The sequence below is a fragment of the Manacus vitellinus genome, unplaced genomic scaffold (genome assembly GCF_001715985.3).
Source record: "Manacus vitellinus isolate BGI_N305 unplaced genomic scaffold, ASM171598v3 scaffold_5_pilon, whole genome shotgun sequence".
Lineage (NCBI taxonomy): Eukaryota > Metazoa > Chordata > Aves > Passeriformes > Pipridae > Manacus > Manacus vitellinus.
The window spans coordinates 20,403,657-20,421,090 of record NW_021940682.1 but is presented as its reverse complement, the minus strand read 5'-3'; the positions used below and the strand labels follow the sequence as shown (position 1 = coordinate 20,421,090).

General features: G+C 37.3%; 1 protein-coding gene across 10 annotated transcripts in view; it reads right to left on the bottom strand.

Moving 5' to 3' along the window:
• ANKS1B (ankyrin repeat and sterile alpha motif domain containing 1B) overlaps positions 1-17,434 on the bottom strand; it is a 414,231-nt gene that overhangs the window by 264,286 nt on the left and 132,511 nt on the right. For all 10 annotated transcript variants that reach the window (XR_001921711.2, XR_001921712.2, XR_001921713.2 and 7 more), the window contains one exon: positions 7,443-7,579. Coding sequence is in view for 7 of the 10 variants with exons in the window: in XM_018080496.2 (XP_017935985.1) it covers positions 7,443-7,579 (137 nt within the window). In the remaining 3 variants the exon portion in view is untranslated. The remainder of the gene's footprint in view (positions 1-7,442; positions 7,580-17,434) is intronic.

The window sequence follows — 17,434 nt, the reverse complement described above, 5'->3', positions numbered from 1 at the left end:
CAGAGGGTTGCTGCCTCCTTCTATCTGTGGTCTTATCTCAGATGACAAATCAGACTGGAAATAAATACAGGAAAAAGCTGATCTACCCCCAGTTTCCATTTTCCTTGCCTTCTACTTTTATTTCAATTGCAACCATATTGCAGCTGTGGGTTGTGAAGAGTAGCAGTCTTGAATGCTAAAAACTGCAACACTTTTGTAGAGGTTTCCCTCCTTGACAGATGTGACCAGATTTTGAAGATACACCACTATACCTATCCTGGGAAAAAGTTGGTTGAAATGAGCTTCAAATTTCAAGAGATAAATTTGATAAATAAGAAGAATGTCTCAGCTACTAAAATTTCCTAAGATTCAAAGATTAAAAAAAGAAGTGTTGTTTTGCCTGAAACAGTTGGAAAAAGGATGTAAGGCCATTTTCTTCAAAAAAGCTCAGCTTCTAGTTGTAACACCCTATTTTGACCTGCAGATTATGAAAATTGCTTATATCATATTTTTATACCACAAATTTTGAAGGGCCAAGTTGATGGCTGCTTTTTTAAGCTGCATGCTACAGAGAACATGCAAGTGTGAAAATGGGTTGTATTTTCAGATGATGATAAAGGATTAGTGAATAACTAAGGTGCTCAGTACCATCCCATACTACACAGAAACAAAGGAAAGTGCTAAGTATCTGGCGAGATAACCATGAAGGCATTATAGGTAAGGTTTTAATCTTCCAAATTCTGAGTGTGTTACTATTTTCAAGCATTATGTGTAATAGGGCAGGGCAACTGGTATGGATTTGTTCACACTCCTACCATTAAACTTCATTAGGTGTCAGAGAAGGGTCTTTAAAGCAGAAATACCTACTGGGAATGGTGCTTGGTCCATTCAAATCCCAAATCAGGCCCAACAGCAGAAACGTTTGGAGAAAGAGAAGGGCATAGGACCAAAATTATACCCAGGACCGTGTCAACAATTAAACAGTGTAGATGACAACCTTACAGAGCTAAAAGCCCATTTTACTAGTGTTGTATGCAACTTTCAGTATCTGAACTATCTTTATGCTCAATATTTCACCTGGTCTGTTTTAAGTTCAGATAGGAAAAATGTTCTGTTCTGCATATGACTTGTGTTTATATTGAATCAGGAATCACAGCCTAGAGAATCTCTCCAGGTAAGCCACCAACTTCAACTAAGGAAGACATATGCATGTACAAGTGATACTCTAAAAACTTAACACTCTTCACAGTAGAGTGTTATTCTGCTTTAATTTATACTTGTGTTTTAGCATCCTGTTGAACCTGTAATTAAATGCACTCACACACACTGCTGTTTTCATTAGTACTGTGTACTGGGTAGATGTGTTTATGTTTTCATATTATCTCAGCTCCAATTAAAGTAATCTAAATAGAATTATATTTTACAGTTACTTGTCAAAGGAGATCTCTTACAATGCATCTCTTTAACAATATTTTGTTTAATGTTGTTATTAAGTAGTCACAAAGTATCCATTATGCTCTAAGGATTTTTTTTTTCCTAATATTCTCCTCTGGAGCTGTTACATGTCTTCTACAAATTAATTCTGTGGTAAAATGGGTGAGTGGGGGGTGTGGGAGTGTGTGTGGGGTGTGTGTGCTTAGGAATCAGTCCTGCGAGACAATTACAATCACAACCTGTTTTTTGTATTTGGTACTCAGTATTCCAGAATAAAATAATTTCCTAATGCCTGTCCTATTTTCAGTCATGTAGAGATGAATTGCTAACCACATCTTAATGGCACTGACAGTATACCTCTAACTTTGCTTTGCTCTCCTTTTTAAAGGGCTATTTAGGAGCTTTATATATCTGTTTCTTTGTTTATTTATTTCGACATCATTAGAATGAGAATACATCGAACTGTGTGCAGTAGATTTGTACAGACATTCTCTGTCACATAGACAGAGAATATTTTGAAATACATTTCAATACCTATAATCAAGGACACTGACTGCTGCTAACTACCTTAATGTGTCTGCAGCCTAACAGATACATGCAACCTTGGAAACACTATGAAATCCAGAAAAAACATTCCAGACCAGGCACACAAAGGATGAGGACCAAAACTACTCACCTGTGGACTGTAGAATACATCTTTACTTTGGTGGGTTTGGGGAATGCTCAGCACCCTCCAGAACTTCATTAAAGTATGTACACAGGGTTGGCTTTTACCTTGGATATGATGGGTTTGATCCTCCAAAAATCATTACTCTCAGTAAAGATTCTTAAAATCTTATTTACCTGTTGTGCTAAGCATGGACACTGCACATGGTTGCACAAAGTCCAGCACCAAAACACAGCAGAAAAAGAAGTGTGCACCCGAAGAGGAAGCACAGTGTGCCCACTCAGCATTTCTCCATGGTCATTTTCCTGGCTATTCCCTGCCTGGCTGAGCACATGTAACAGGAGCTCAGCACAAAAAGCACTTCATAGGAGAAAGAAGGTCCTTGCACCCCAGCTGTCCTGTGATCTCATTCAATAAGTGAGAGAATTTATTGCATAACTGTGTTCACCAGCCCTCCTTTTTATGATAAAATGTAACAAACCAGATTTTTTTTGTGTGTTGCAAAACAAGTACAGTAGATACAACAATGAGTTCTCACTTTCTTGTGCACAGGTGCAACAGGTGGCAGAGACAGGGACGTGCCAATTCAAGCTGAGTGTTAAAAGGCATGCATTTCATTTGTGAACAAGTAAGGATACTGCAATAAGGTCCCAGCATGGGGGAGAAACCAGGTGGAAATAGTTTCACTGTTTCACCATGGGGATATAGTGACACTAATCCACTCAAAAATCCTGTTTACGGAACTATTAGTTCTGAAAATTTATTTTCTGGAACTGTGACTTTCCAGAGCTTCCTCTAAGATGATTTGTTTGTTTGTTTGTGTTCAAATTCCTGCACCTATCTGAAAAAAAAAATTATATATAATTTCATTGAATGTAAATCACTACCACTTTTTAAGTCAACCAGAGAGGCTCTGGAGCACATATCTCCTAACAGCTGGTCTGTCCATTTATGTCCAGGCTGATACAGGCATTGGAATGCCATGGTCCCTGTATTTCCCTATGCCTAGATGAAGCAGGTGAGAAGTCAGAATTCAGTTTTACGAGAATTGGCCCAATACCCACAAGTGAATATCACCAGCAAAAGAAACAGTCTCTTAGGGAAAAAAAGTTGTCTTCCTTCCTCTATGGATATAGCTTATTTGTTCAAATGGAGCTGAACAAGTAAATAAGTAAGGAGAATCTCACTAAACTGAGTAGCTAATACAAAAAATACATGAAGCATCACAAGTAGCCCAACTTTGTTCAGGTTTCATCCAAACTGAGAGCTAGAGGAACTGTGGTAATACAAGTTCAATTTTACTATCACTTACTAAAATTCCAGTCTGATAAGTTATATTTGACTATATGTACTAACATAACTGAGTTAAAATTTGAGAGATACTTTACCTACTTGGTCTCCTTCCACATCTCATTTTTTATCCCATGTGCTGTTAGTATACTCCACAGAGGCATGTATCTTTAACCTGAAAGTGTATTATTTTCTCAAAGTCTTCACTAACTAGCAATTCACCAGTTAAAAACTTAGTAAGTCTTGTCTGGACAATCCAGAAAAAAAAAGATCAAGTAATTAAAAACCTGAGCTACATTCTGTTTGCTTCTTCTCTGCATACATGCAACTTTTCAACAAATCCTTCTTTTTAGAGACTCACCATGGGAAAATTTGAAAATAAGAAATATATTTGCAAAATGCTAGAGCAGAAGTACAAGCCTTAGCTACGATGCACAACTAAAAGAGTACACAGATCCCTCAAATACTGTTAAATACTGTGCCATTTTCAGGACTGAAGGTAGTACAGGTGGGTGCACAGTGGCACTGAACCTAATACTGCTTCTGAGAGCTCAGTTAGTATCCCTCCAGAGTACTGCACTGTGCCAGGGAGATAAACCATTTCCATTAAAATGCCTTCAGTTTTAGTAATATTACACTGAATTGAATAGTTGAGACATATCCAAAGAGAGTTTAAAATAGATTGTAGAGAGCAATGGGATCTCATAAGGGACAGGCAGTGGGTCACAACAAATTTCAGGTTTCTCATCTCAAAATTAATCATAATTAATTGAAGAAAGGATAAATTTTCAGAAAAGTGAGTGAAAGGTTGGGGGAAAGTAGAAATTCCAAGTCATGTCTTGGGATACCATGTATTTTTATATAAGAAGGGAATAATTAGGGCCAGGTTAAGAGAGAACTAGAAAGAAAATGAAAAAACAAGTTTTGAGTCCGCTCTGAGGAATCTCTTAACATCCATGATCCACCCTTTGTGTATGAGATTGTTCCTGTCTCACACTTCCCAGCTGTGGTACTTTCACCCTGTAGGTTGTCAGTGCAGCATCACAGCCTCCTTCCTCTTCAGGGACCCCATGAAGCACGTGTAGCTGACAGGGGCCCCCACAAGATGCACTTGGTCTGTGAGGAGAGGGCACTGCACTGTGCTAAACCCCATATTCATACAAGCATCTTCAAAATCTGTCATGTGCTAAAGCCTGTATATATGCCCTGCCATCACATGAGCTGGCACACACTCCTAGAAGGAAAAGGCCAAAGAGATAGAATGATCCCCACCTCTGCCTTCAAACTTCAGAATTCTCTTTTTCCCCTCTCTGCCACCACCTGTCCTCACCAGACTGGTGGGAGGAAAGAATCTTTGTTTTTTTCTGCTGCTAGTTCACAGAATCAATTAGGTTGGAAAAGACCTCTGAGATCATTGAGTCCAACCTATGACCAAACACCAGGATGTTGACTAGACCATGGCACTAAGTGAAGGTTTCCTTAAACACCTTCACAGATGGTCTGATTTTACCAGACATCTCCATCACCTCCCTGGACAGTCCATTCCAATGTCTAATCACCCCTTCTGTTAAGAAATTCTTCCTAATGTCCAATCTAAACCTTTCCTGGTTACAGCTTAAGACTATGTCCTCTTATCCTGGTTACACAGAAACACAGTGTCTCTCCTCACGGCTAGTAAACCATTACATGTACAACTCTTCAGGAAAGATAAGGTTATAAATTAAAATAAAAATAAGGGTTGAAAGGTCAGACTTCCCTGGCAGTTTCATCCAAGCTGCCAAAGCCTGCCTAGTGCAAAACTGGCTGCTGAAGAGTTTCCCATTCTGCCTTTCACTGGCACTTTCCTGTGCTGGATCTGCTGGACATGAAATGGGAAAGGAATGACAGCTGTTTTGGACATTTATATTATCCCTGGCTTAGATCTGTTCAAAATCTATTTATTTTGCTAGAAAAATGCAAAGAGGCCCTGGCAGCCAACAGAAAATTAATTATTTTGCATACATTGTGTAACACTATTCATTAGTTTTACATGAGTGGTGAGAGGTCAGTCAGGAATAGAATCCCATTGTGCTAACCTTCAAAGAGCTTGCCATGTAATTGAATGGAATAAAGGAATTAAATATGCAGGCAGAATTAACACTAGCGGTTAGCAAACAGCACATTGCAAATATCTACAACTTCTTTGTCTAAATTCTGGAGTTGAGATCTTGGGGGAAGGTGATCAGACAAGCAACAAAAACAAAAACAAAGAAGAATACTGAGGGGATGTGGATTAAACACATGCAGAAAGGAGAAGCATAGTGGTATCTGAATGCTATAGTGTATCCAACTTCATGTGTATTAGCACACAGACTTACAACATATATTATGCACCAGTCTACATGTGCCTTTCTGCTGTTGTTTTCTGTATAGAAAGCATGCCATATATAGGGCCACATAAGAGACATTTTAGAAAATGTGGTAAAGTTCTGACCATATATATCACACAGCTCGCTTTTGTTCTGCAAAACGATGAGAACACTGGGAGTCAGTATGGTATGATTTAAATTTGAAAATAGCTCCCCAGAATCTGCCGAATACATTCAGAGTTAACTAGCAGGAGAACATCACCATTCAGTGTTCTGGGTCCATCTGTTGGCAATATCATGATGGAAACAGCTTTTTAAATGCTATTTTCAATAAGCTATCACATAACAGCTTGTTCCAACAATATTCCAATACCTTTCTGTTTGTTTGCTATAAAAAACAGCTCAGAGGGAAGGAGGCATTTCAGTACTATACTGATGTAGGGTGGGAGGGACAGAGACACTACAGGAACAAGCAAAGTGAGAAACAACTATAAAAAGAAAAAAGGAGAAGAAACTGTTATTTTAGGCCTCCTGCGATCTAGATTTAAACCAGAATGTGGAACCCAAACTACAGTAGTGTCAAGAGAGGGATGGTCTGCACCCACCAGTCACTACAATTATTGTGCAGTGACAGTGTCAGCCACAGGAAACTCAAGGGCTCCTAGACTCAAATGGCTAGTACACCTAGTGATTGATTACCTTCAACTCTGCAAGACTTGCTGAACTGTGTGCTCCAGTGAGTACTGAAAGGAAGATTCACCTCAAACATTGTAACAGTTGTGTGGTACCAAAACAATCTGTCCTATATAATTCTTCTGAAAATATCATGTATCCGTCAGCTTACTTCTCAAGTAAAACAAATGCCAGGGACATGCTCAGTAATAAAGAAGAGATGGTTGCATTTGAACCCAGTAATTGGTAGGAGAGGAACAGAAGTTCTTTTGGTTCACACCAAAAAGTTTCACAATTATTCAATTAATCATGCAGTTGTCACAGCTAGCTTTGGCACACCTAATATCACAGCTTTTTAAACAAGGAACTAGATCATCCCAAGGTTTCTTCTGACCTATGTTATCCCATGATCCTGTGGTTCTAAAATGAACTGCTCTGTGTTAATTACCTCTATACCACCAAATCAAGGCCTACAATGTATTTCTTGTAAAGTTTTTATTTTTAAAGGCTGTAGTCCTTCAAGAATCATAAGGAGCACTCAAGTTTCCAACAAATTATGCATCTTGTTTCCCAAACAGTATTAGAAATATGGATAGTTGGGAAGGATGAAAGTTGAGAAAAAATACTATATAGGAAGGTAAACTAAAGAAGCTATGAAACATTGTAAGTTTATGTAAACGGAGATGCAGAAAGAGGAAAGTAAACCTGAAAAAGCCATATGGAATTAATAGTGATAAGATCAGAACATATACTGGAAAGAAAACTAATAGTATGTAAAATTACAAAATATTGCATAAGGACTTCATAATTAGTGCTACAAGAAAAATGTACTGCTAGCTCTCTGTACATTCGGGCTCATTCATAAAATATTTTATCTTCTCCTGCTATCAAGATTGCTTCTTAAATACAAAACATATTTTGTGCTCTGTTTATCTGTCTTTGGTCTACTTGCATGCATAAAGCAATAACACCCTCTTAGAACGCATGCATCATAGCCTGCTATTAAAACAAAAATTACAGCTAATGAGAGGATGCTTATGGTGAGCACCTACCTGAGGACGTATAACTTTCACTATGTTTTTAAGTGCAGTGTCTGGTGATGGAGGAGAGCAGTCAGGTGTTGGGCCTGTAGAGCTGTTTCTATGGTTACCAGATCCTGGTGCGGTAATTGCTACCTGAGGTGCATTATCTGTGAACAAAAATAAAATTTATGTGAACTTACAAATACTTCATACGTTTTAAAATAAAAAGTAATTTTGAAAACAGAACACTGTTTTAACTTACAAAACCTATTATAATTTAAATATATTTGCTAAGGAATATATTGCATCTCTACACTTATTTTGTCAATGCATACATTCATTCTATGTTAAGGCAAGATACACCATTCTCTCAGTACCTAAACAAAATGAAGTAGAAACTAAGCACAAATATTTTACTTCCATTACCTTGCATTAGCAACTCTGAATCCAAGTACTATCACAACAGGGGTGACTTGAAAGGGAAATTTATAATGCAACTCCTACCTCATCCTGCTAAATCATAACACATAGAACCCAGTCCAACATGTTATATAACAACAGCTTTCCTGAACATTGTGATCAGAGTAACTGACCAGCAAATATTAATTACATGAAAATATACTCAGTTTCTCAATTAAAATTTGCATCCTCCATAGAGCACTGCACTGCACTGCACTAGCTACCTTTCCAACAGTATCTCAGCTAGAGAACGTACAGATGGCTTAAAAATGTCTACAAACATGTGCATGTACATGGAAAAGTGCTGTCTGGACATATTTTGCTCTTAGCATTTTATGGCACTGTGAAGGACCATTAAGAGGACTTAAAATATCATTCTTACCTTCTCTAAATGTTCTTAGTGCTTTTTGATCAATGTAAAGTTAGTGAAAATTAGATCATAGTATAGAGAGGACTACGAAATAGCTACGAAATAGCTGTGATTGTAGCTGAGCACCAGAATGACTTAGCAGGAGGCCAAAAACTCCACATTACTTCATGCCTTTAGATTTGTATCAGTAAAGAAATGCTTTAGTTCAGATTCTGGGGAAAATGCCATTGCCTGTGCATGGCTATGTTGGTCTTTACAGTGTCTGTAAATTTATCAATTACCTTTCTTTGTCAATCACAAAGACATGTGCTCATGCTCCTAAATGTACTGTAACAGCTGTGGCTCTGCTTTAAGACAATGATTACATTCAAATCTTATGTGTGTGGGCCTCAACTGACAACCTGCAGAGTTCACAGAAGAAAGGTAATTTACTTGTGATTGCAATGGTTCTCCAACATGTGCTTCCACTCTGTGGACAAATCATCTCCAGAAGAACCCAAACACCAATAAGCAAAAGCAGTTCTCTTAAGCTGGAGAATTTTTGCCTGACCAACTTCTGCAGGTACACACATAAGCTCTTCCATCTGCACAAGTCAGAAACACCTTTGCGAAAGCCATGACAGAAGCTTCTCCCTACTACCTGAAAGAATTCTTGGAAGTGTAAAAGAGAGATCGAAGGGAAGGAAATATCCAGTTACATTAACATAAGATAAAGACGAATAGTTTCAAGAGTGTAGACTTGATGGTCTTTCCAACTTACAGATACTTTCATAGCACAGATGATTCTAAGATACACTTCCTGCAGAAATACTGTGTAATCGGATGAGGTCTTAAAGTTTCTAATCAAATACAGACTGACAAATTACTCTTCTAAAATAACATCAGGCTGGAATGTTTCAGCAATACCATTACACTTATTGAAAGTGCAAACAAAAGTTCAGATGGCAGTTCGGCAGACACTGAGAATGGAGACATCCTGTAGATAACCACAGGTGTTACCTGACATCTGACAGTCACCCTCCCTGTTGCAGAAAGACAAGTCCAACTCTTTTAAAAAGTATCTCATCAAAACTGCCAGTCCTTTAGGTATGCAGTCTTAACACACAGATCAGTTCTTCCTGAACCATTGCAAGTGTGCACAGAAATCCTGAATCTGAAGTAATTTATTTCAGAAATTAATAAATATGTGTTAATACAATGAGTCAAAAAAATTTTTACACCGTCTTAGAAAGGAACTTACAGTAAATCCTCATAATAACATACCCGATGTGGAAGATTCTTGATAGCATTTCAGAAAGCCTTAAGTCCCTCTTATGCCTTCCCATCTGACCTGATCCCTAACTTTAAACCTGGTCATGTGCACCATGCAAATGAGTATTCTGTGATTTGAAAGCCCAGCTCATCAAAGGAGGGATAGCGATTTGACAAGAAGAGATCCCCTAAAGCCTTGCCATACTCTGAAAATCTCATAGTGAGGATGAAGTGTTAGTAGCACCTTAGCTGAGCTGAAAGTCTCAGCCTCTTTTGCTCCAGAATATGAAATATTATCTTCTTTCACTCTATGGAGAGACTCATCAATAGATAACCATCCATGAATCTCCTGAATCAGAGAGCTGCTTTAAGAGAGTTCTGCACTGTGCTTGGGCAAATATTAAACAAGGGACTATACTGCTGTCAAAAAATGTGGGAATACAGGCACCATCTGGAAGGTAAGAAGTACATTCTAGAGTGAGAAATGCTCCACATGAGTCTAGCTAAGTGTACTTATTGCACTTCTTTACTCACTAGTGCGAGAAACAAACAGAATTATTGTCTCTGACAAACAGCTAAATCTATAAAGAGCACAAACTCTTCTGCAAACTACTTCAGCAGTCCCTGGCCCTTTCTGTTACTATTTCCCTGGGTGAGCTTAGCACAGCTGCCCTTGAGCTATTTAGCACACGAAAGCCTTGCAAGTGAAATCAGGGAGTCTTGCAGATGCAGAAGTATCTCTAAGATGGATCACTCAAAGGACAGAGAGAAATACAGACTGGTGCTGTTGGTAACAAATACAGTTGTCTGCCCACCAGTTTATTCAATAATCACCTCAGCTCAATTTAACCACACTTTAAGAGGTTAATAGAGGGATCAAGTTATAAGAGTAAGATTTTTGTCTTTGCATAGGAAAGACTTCTTGTTGCCCCTGCTCAATGGTAGCTCACTGAAGACTAGGTTTTGCCCATAAATACAGTCCCACACAAGTGGCATCAAACTGACTGGGAATGATGTTCTTGGAAGGGAAATTTATTTGAAGTCGTTCATGAGGGGAGGAAGGGCTGTTATATGCTCCACTAGACAAGTGGAGAAGAAGAAATTCTTCAACTACAGTGTGTGAGTACAACCATAACCAATTCAGCAATGTACACAATATGCAGCAATCTCAGAAAAGAGTAGTTACAGTCTTTCCTTCCAAGCAAAATTAAGTGGCAACACAAAAAGAAAAAAAAGGATCGTGTTTTAGAATCTAAAAATAAAACTTTGCAAAAAGAAGCTAAATATTTTTCTTTGAAATAAACAACCCAGAAAAAAAAATCCAACTGCTCAGTACTTCATACCTTCCCTCATTTCTCAACAGGATAAGTGTCTGACATGTAATGGTTCCTTGTAAACAATTTCTTTATTGTGGACAGCTGTTTATTTTCACAGTAGGATCTTCCCATTAGGCAACCAATAATGATTTATTACCTGGGTCTCCATCAGAGAGACAATATCACCATCAAATAAGTTCCTGCAACCAATTTGGAGGATTTGTCTGTTTATGTATACAGTACTCGTAGTTTCATTAAAAATATATTTAAATGTATTTTCTTTTGTAATTAAATTATATAATTTAATTTTCTCTTTCTCTGGTGACAAAACTAAAGCAAGCTTCTTTTTCCCCTTTCGGTAACCATAATGGCAATACTGCAAGTTTCAGGGGAACATTTCATGGGAAAAGGAACTTAGAAACTTGAGAAACTACCAAATTTACTCAGAAAAGATTAGCTCTCCTGCTGAGTTTCTGATAGGTGCTATAGAAGGAGACAACAGGGAAGTATTTATGGCTGTCATTCTCTTCTAGTTCCTGGCTCAAGTTGGAACAAACTAGAAGATGCTTCTGTATAAGTCAGATAACACCAGGCTCCAGGGACATCTAGCAGCTAAAAATTAATGAACTGCAGCATGCTCTAACAATATTCCTTCCTGCCTCCATCACACATGAGAAACTGTCACAAGGTTTATGTAACTGGAGTTTATTCTGATTTTTAAAAATGGTTAATGAGGACTTGCCATTCTCCATGTCCTTTGTTTCAGGGCAAAGGAAACAATAGAACAAGGATAATACACTACATTATGTTTTCTATGTCCACAATAACCAAAATGATTTTTTAAAGGTTAGAAGAACTCAGGTTTTGGATCAACTGGACTCATGTAATGTGGACTATGAAAATTGCTATGCTGATCTACATCCTGGAAAACCTTACTAATTTCCTTTGTTTGTGGGTTGGTTGATTGATTGATTCAGCATACAAGATTTAAAGGATAGAAAGTGTTACAATGTAATTACAATCTCATTTATTATTAACCATCTCACAGACATATGAAAGAAGATGGTGATTCTTTAAATTTCTCACAGGATTAGACAGGTTTCCACATCCTAATCTTAATTTCCAAATCTCAATGTCTCTTGACATTCTTAATCTTAATTTCCAAATCTCGATGTCTCTTGACATTCTATTTGCTACTTTTCCTAATTTTTTAAATATTTACAGGAGGAGCAGACTCAATATTCACAGCAATGGTCACACTAGTGCTTCACACAACTTGTTTAAAAGCTGAAGGTCAGGTTGTTCCTACCACTTTTTAACAACATTTTACTCTCAAGCAACTCTAGCATTATTTAAATTACAGCAACACATAAACCTGTGCCTTGACTTCAGCTACACTAGAACTTCATAATATTAAATCAATGCCACCAAATCCAGAAACCCAGATTAGGCTTTTACTGGCTGTCCTGGTTTCAGCTAGGATAGAGTTAATTTCTTCTCAGTAGCTGTTAGATTGCTGTGGTTTAGATTTGGAATGAGAATGGTGTTGATAACACACTGATGTTTTGCGTTTTCTCTAAGTCACGTTTGTCACATCTGTCCTAAGACCAAGATCTTTTTTCTTGTCTCATACTCTGCTAGTGAGGAGGCATGCAAAAGAAACTGGGAGGGAGCACAGCCAGGACAGGTGACCTGAACTAACCAAAGGGATATTCTACACCAAGAACATCATGCCCAGTATAGCAACTGGGGGGAGTTACCCCTCAGAAGTGGGGCCGATCTGGGTTTGGGAAAGGGGGGTCTGGCATCGGCCAGCCCATGGTGAGGAATTGTATTGGGCATAATTCGTTTTTTCACTTATTATTATCATCACTATCATTTCCCACTATTACTGTATTTTTACTTTATTTTCTATTATTAAACTGTTCTCATCTCAACCTACAAGTTTTACTTTGATTCTCCTCCCCATTCCACTGGACTGGGAGGGAGAGAGAGTGGTTGAGCAAATGTCTGTGCAGTGTTTAATTTCCAGCTGGGCTTAAACCACAACACTGGCTTTTTCCAGTGATTCCAACATTTCACCAATTGTTTTATAGATTCTTACAGGAAAATGATACGTAGAAATTGAATAGCATTGAATAAGAAGTAATTCACATAATTATTTTTTTTAATTTACAAATTCAAGAGTTTTTAAGTCACTTCATATATGAAATATTTAGTTTTTTACAGGACCTTTTTATGATAATGTTAAAAGAGGAAGGAAGCATCAAGAAAACAGAAAATCTCAGAAATTTTTCCCCCAACTTTCGTATAGAATGTAATTGCAAAAAAGAGAAATGCTTTTTGAGAATAATGTTGTTTTATCTGTTATCCAGTTCAATATTACTGAAGCAATTAATGTAAGCATAGTTATCTTGGTCATAAAAATGTTTAGCTCTGAGTGCACACTAACCTCATGCCTCACAGAAAAAATATTATATAAGAATTAACATCGTAACCAATCCCTTCACAGGAATAAAAGATGGGTCTACTATCATTGAAATTGTAAGTACTCAGTGATTCATTCACAATGCAGTTTTTCAGTACAGGAACAATTTCTGAATAAAATGAAAACAAATTATGTAATATGTTATATATGTCTATCTAATAATACTGATTTTTTAACCATCATGGTAAAATAATTACGGTAATTTTTTTTCTGAAGTGTACGGGATAACAGGATTTCAACAAAAGAGGGGAGTGCAAGGAGTTCTGATTCATGGATATGGTGACTGCATCGCTCAGATTTGAGTCTGGAGAGAGCAAGGTAAAAGTGAATGTGTTCTTCTTCTAGTATATTGTAAGAGCAAACTAAGGTGTTATTCCAGGAGTATATCCTAAGATGTCAGTAAAAAATATAAAAATATTAAGTATTTAACTGAAATGATAAAAAAATCAGGCCCTGGGAATTCTGCCTTTTCCTGTGCTGTGTGCCATCAGTAGTCAGCTTGACATCTTCTTTCACACGGAACACTGCCTAGGGAAAAATGGCTTTTGTGGATAGTAACAGACCATAACACCACAGTTCAACAAGTGTTTCATCGACATTTTCATCCCCCTCTCCATGTTCTGTGAGGACAAACTGTTCACTGCAACTTTTTTAATAAATACTTTTTCTCACAACGTACTCAGAGAAAAGGCACTGTATGTATACAATGCCACAATATTAACTATCAAGCAGATACCAAGTATACCAACCAGAACACTTCTTACCACATCTCAGGAAGCAAAATATCAAAAGCCAGAGGCAGCCCATATTCCAGAAATATAATTAGATTTCACCTCAGAAATAAATCTTTCAAATGGAACACAGTTAATCTATTTTCCTACTTTCATTACAGAAACATGCTAGGATCCTTATCAAAATCTACAGTTATGTCTGTATTAGCTATTACATCAGTTATTTCTACAATTTAGTGTAATGGCAATGGATCAGCAGATCAAAAGCTGTTCATCTGCATGACTTTCTATTTAGAATACATGTGGCTTTTAACTTTTAGCACTACACATCATTCTTATTTATTCTATCAAACACCCCCACCATATATGATCCTCACAGCTTCCAGAAGGACCACCTGAAATGGAACTTCAGATCCAAAGGAGTCTAGTTTATGTGCTCCAAAACCAGCCTGTGACTGAAGCAATGAATAGTAACTGTGGATGATGATTTATTTTATATTCACATCCAGTGCTCTGAGCCAAAATTCAAATGTATACTCCGCCTATTTTATTTCCATATTCCAGTTATTTGCGGAGTCACTTAAATACTGTATGCTCAGATTTACAATTTGCTATAAAAGGGGAAGAAACGTGTATTTAACTTTAGAGGTATGGACCAGTAATAACCTAGAACCACATTATATACTACACATCTAATGCTGTGTTTAAATATATATACCAAATTCTAAAACATCTGAAAATATAATATTAGTCATGAACAAAACACTTAAAGCACAAAGGCTAATCATTATGACCTTGTAGAGCATTATAATAAAACCTCAGGGCCTGAACAGATTTGTACACTGCAAATCTGGGAGAGAAAAAAGACAAGGGTGGAAAATTATTATGCATGTATATACATATGCATAAATATATATAGATACATATGCACACATAAATAGACAACAACTCCAAAGGCACCCTATTACTAGCAAATAACTTCCTCAAGCTCTGCTCCCTGTAGAATATTTCATGCAATATTTCAAACTACTTGAAGGTAGGTCAAAATCCTGCATCTGTTTTGGATACCCCAGCATCAGAATAAAGCAAAAAATGTGAATAAAGGTCCACATAGCTTGGTGTTGTCGGGGCTCAAAATGCTTTTTAGTGTGGTATAAAGACAGACTTAAGTTTGATCAATTATAGCAGACTCAATTTGCTAGACTATTAGAAAACTACTACGGAAACTCTTATCCAGTCTGGCAATTTCAATGGCCTTGGATCTGTCTTTATTAAAAAATGCTGGAATGCCTTTGTCTGTACATGTTATACGTCCTCTTAACATCAAATGTATTACATGAAGGCAAACAACTCTGAAAAGAATATGGCAATGTTAATCTTCTGTCTTGGACAGAAATCAATCATCATCACAGTAGAAATCTTGGAAACGTACAAAAGGAGATAATATGGAAATAGTATTATTTCTGGAAGATCAGTTACCAGTGACTGAATTTACATACATCTCCTTGCAGAGGACAGAGCCATCAGAATGGCTAGTTTCACTGACTCATTAAGAAATTAATACACTAATGTAGGTCCACATTAATGTGTGGTACCATTAGGAGCAGGTTTTAGTGCTTTTCAATAAAGGGGGAATGATCATCAAGTCCTTTTATAAGCTTCATAACTGGAATGAAAGCAGAATTGCCACTTCTAATCACACTGGAGTCATAAAACAGTATTTTCTGATTCCTGTGATAATCAAATATATGGAATTTTTATCAGGGATATGCTGACATCCTCATACTGAGGAGAAGACCAAGAAACTTGCCCTGATTATGCCTCAGGGCATAATATATCCTATTGCTGCTGAGCTTGACTTAAAAGTGAGAGAGAGATAGGTCCACATGAAGAATCATGAAAATCCAATTCTCTATGATAAAAAGAATTTGAACCCTGAAGCTTACAGAGGGCTCATTAAAACACATCCCTTTCTAAGGCAGAGCAAGGAGAACCACCCTACTCTAAAACATACCCATGGACAGATTTCAGTAAAAGACTTAAAACAGTATGTCTGTTTGTATGAGGACAACACTACTTGGGCTCAGTCCATTCATTATGGGTCAATCTTGGTTGCTGGATTCCAGCAGCAGAAAATTCACAAAGCAGGAGCCCAAGGCAACAAGTAGAAAAGAACTAACAAAGACTCAAAACTGAATAGAGTAGGTCACAAAATAGTAGGAATCATCCTGGTTTGATATAGGCATGCCATGTTTAAGACTTCTTGGATAGCATGTGTGAAAAAAATGGTGTCTCCTGTAAGTGGTGGATCCACTGCAAAGATTCACAGCAATTGTATACAGTAAATTAAGCAGTTTATACAGAAATCCAGGAAAATATTAGAAAATCTCCTATTTGTCCGGCAGATAACAAAAATGTTCATGTTACATAGTAGCCTCGATTGAGGGACTAGGCAATTTTCCATAGCATAGGATTCAGCTTTAAAATTGTTTTAAGTTGACTAAACTTAAAACATAGCATAACTCTAGGAACTATAGATAAGGACAATCATGTATTTCAGGATTTCAAGGAACAAACATTATAAGAGACATTTCAAAAGAACAGATGGAATACTGAATAACAGAATCAGTAGGTAGCTACACTGGATGCAGAGAGAGAACAGTTGGACTCAGCTGTTTGAATTTGCTCTTTTGAATTTGCTTGGTTTCCACACACTCAAACCTGAATAACCATTGTTCTGAGTAGGACTGTAAATATATATCTGCAACTGTCTTGCTGAAAGCACTCAAAGCTATACCTGACCCAATCCTGGATGTGGTAGCTATTTCAGGATTGTATTTGGAATTAATTACCAGTGAAGTGCATTCCAGTGGCAGCAGGGGGTCTGCTTAGTTGTTTCTGCATCATCCAAGAGAGTTGGGTATGACTATTATCAACTTTTTATTTCCTCTAATCACCCACCTGCACAAATAGAACTTTGGAACTGCTTCAAGCTTGCATAACCCTTGTAATACCAGGCAACTGTCTGGAAAAACATCTCTCATTAAGTACTAATGAGAGATGATGGGTGATTTCCACCATTTCCTGAGTAACCTTCTGAGACTGTCTCTGCAAGCTGTTGATGTCTAATTGAGCATTCAAAAACAATGCTACACAGTTGCCATCTACCTTTTTTTTCGGTGTGTAATGGCTTTTTTGTTTGTTTTTCCATATTTAAAAGGTTTGTAGTGAAATGGTTACACCTGTCTATGACAGATATTTCACAGATTTCTACATTTGTCTGGACCACCATGTAGGCATCATACTTCTGGAAGTTAAATGAAAAGCATAGGGTATAGTTACAGGTGCCAAATATTTTTTTTATTTAAGCCATTCACTAAAAACTGGATTGCCTAGTAGCCTTGTTA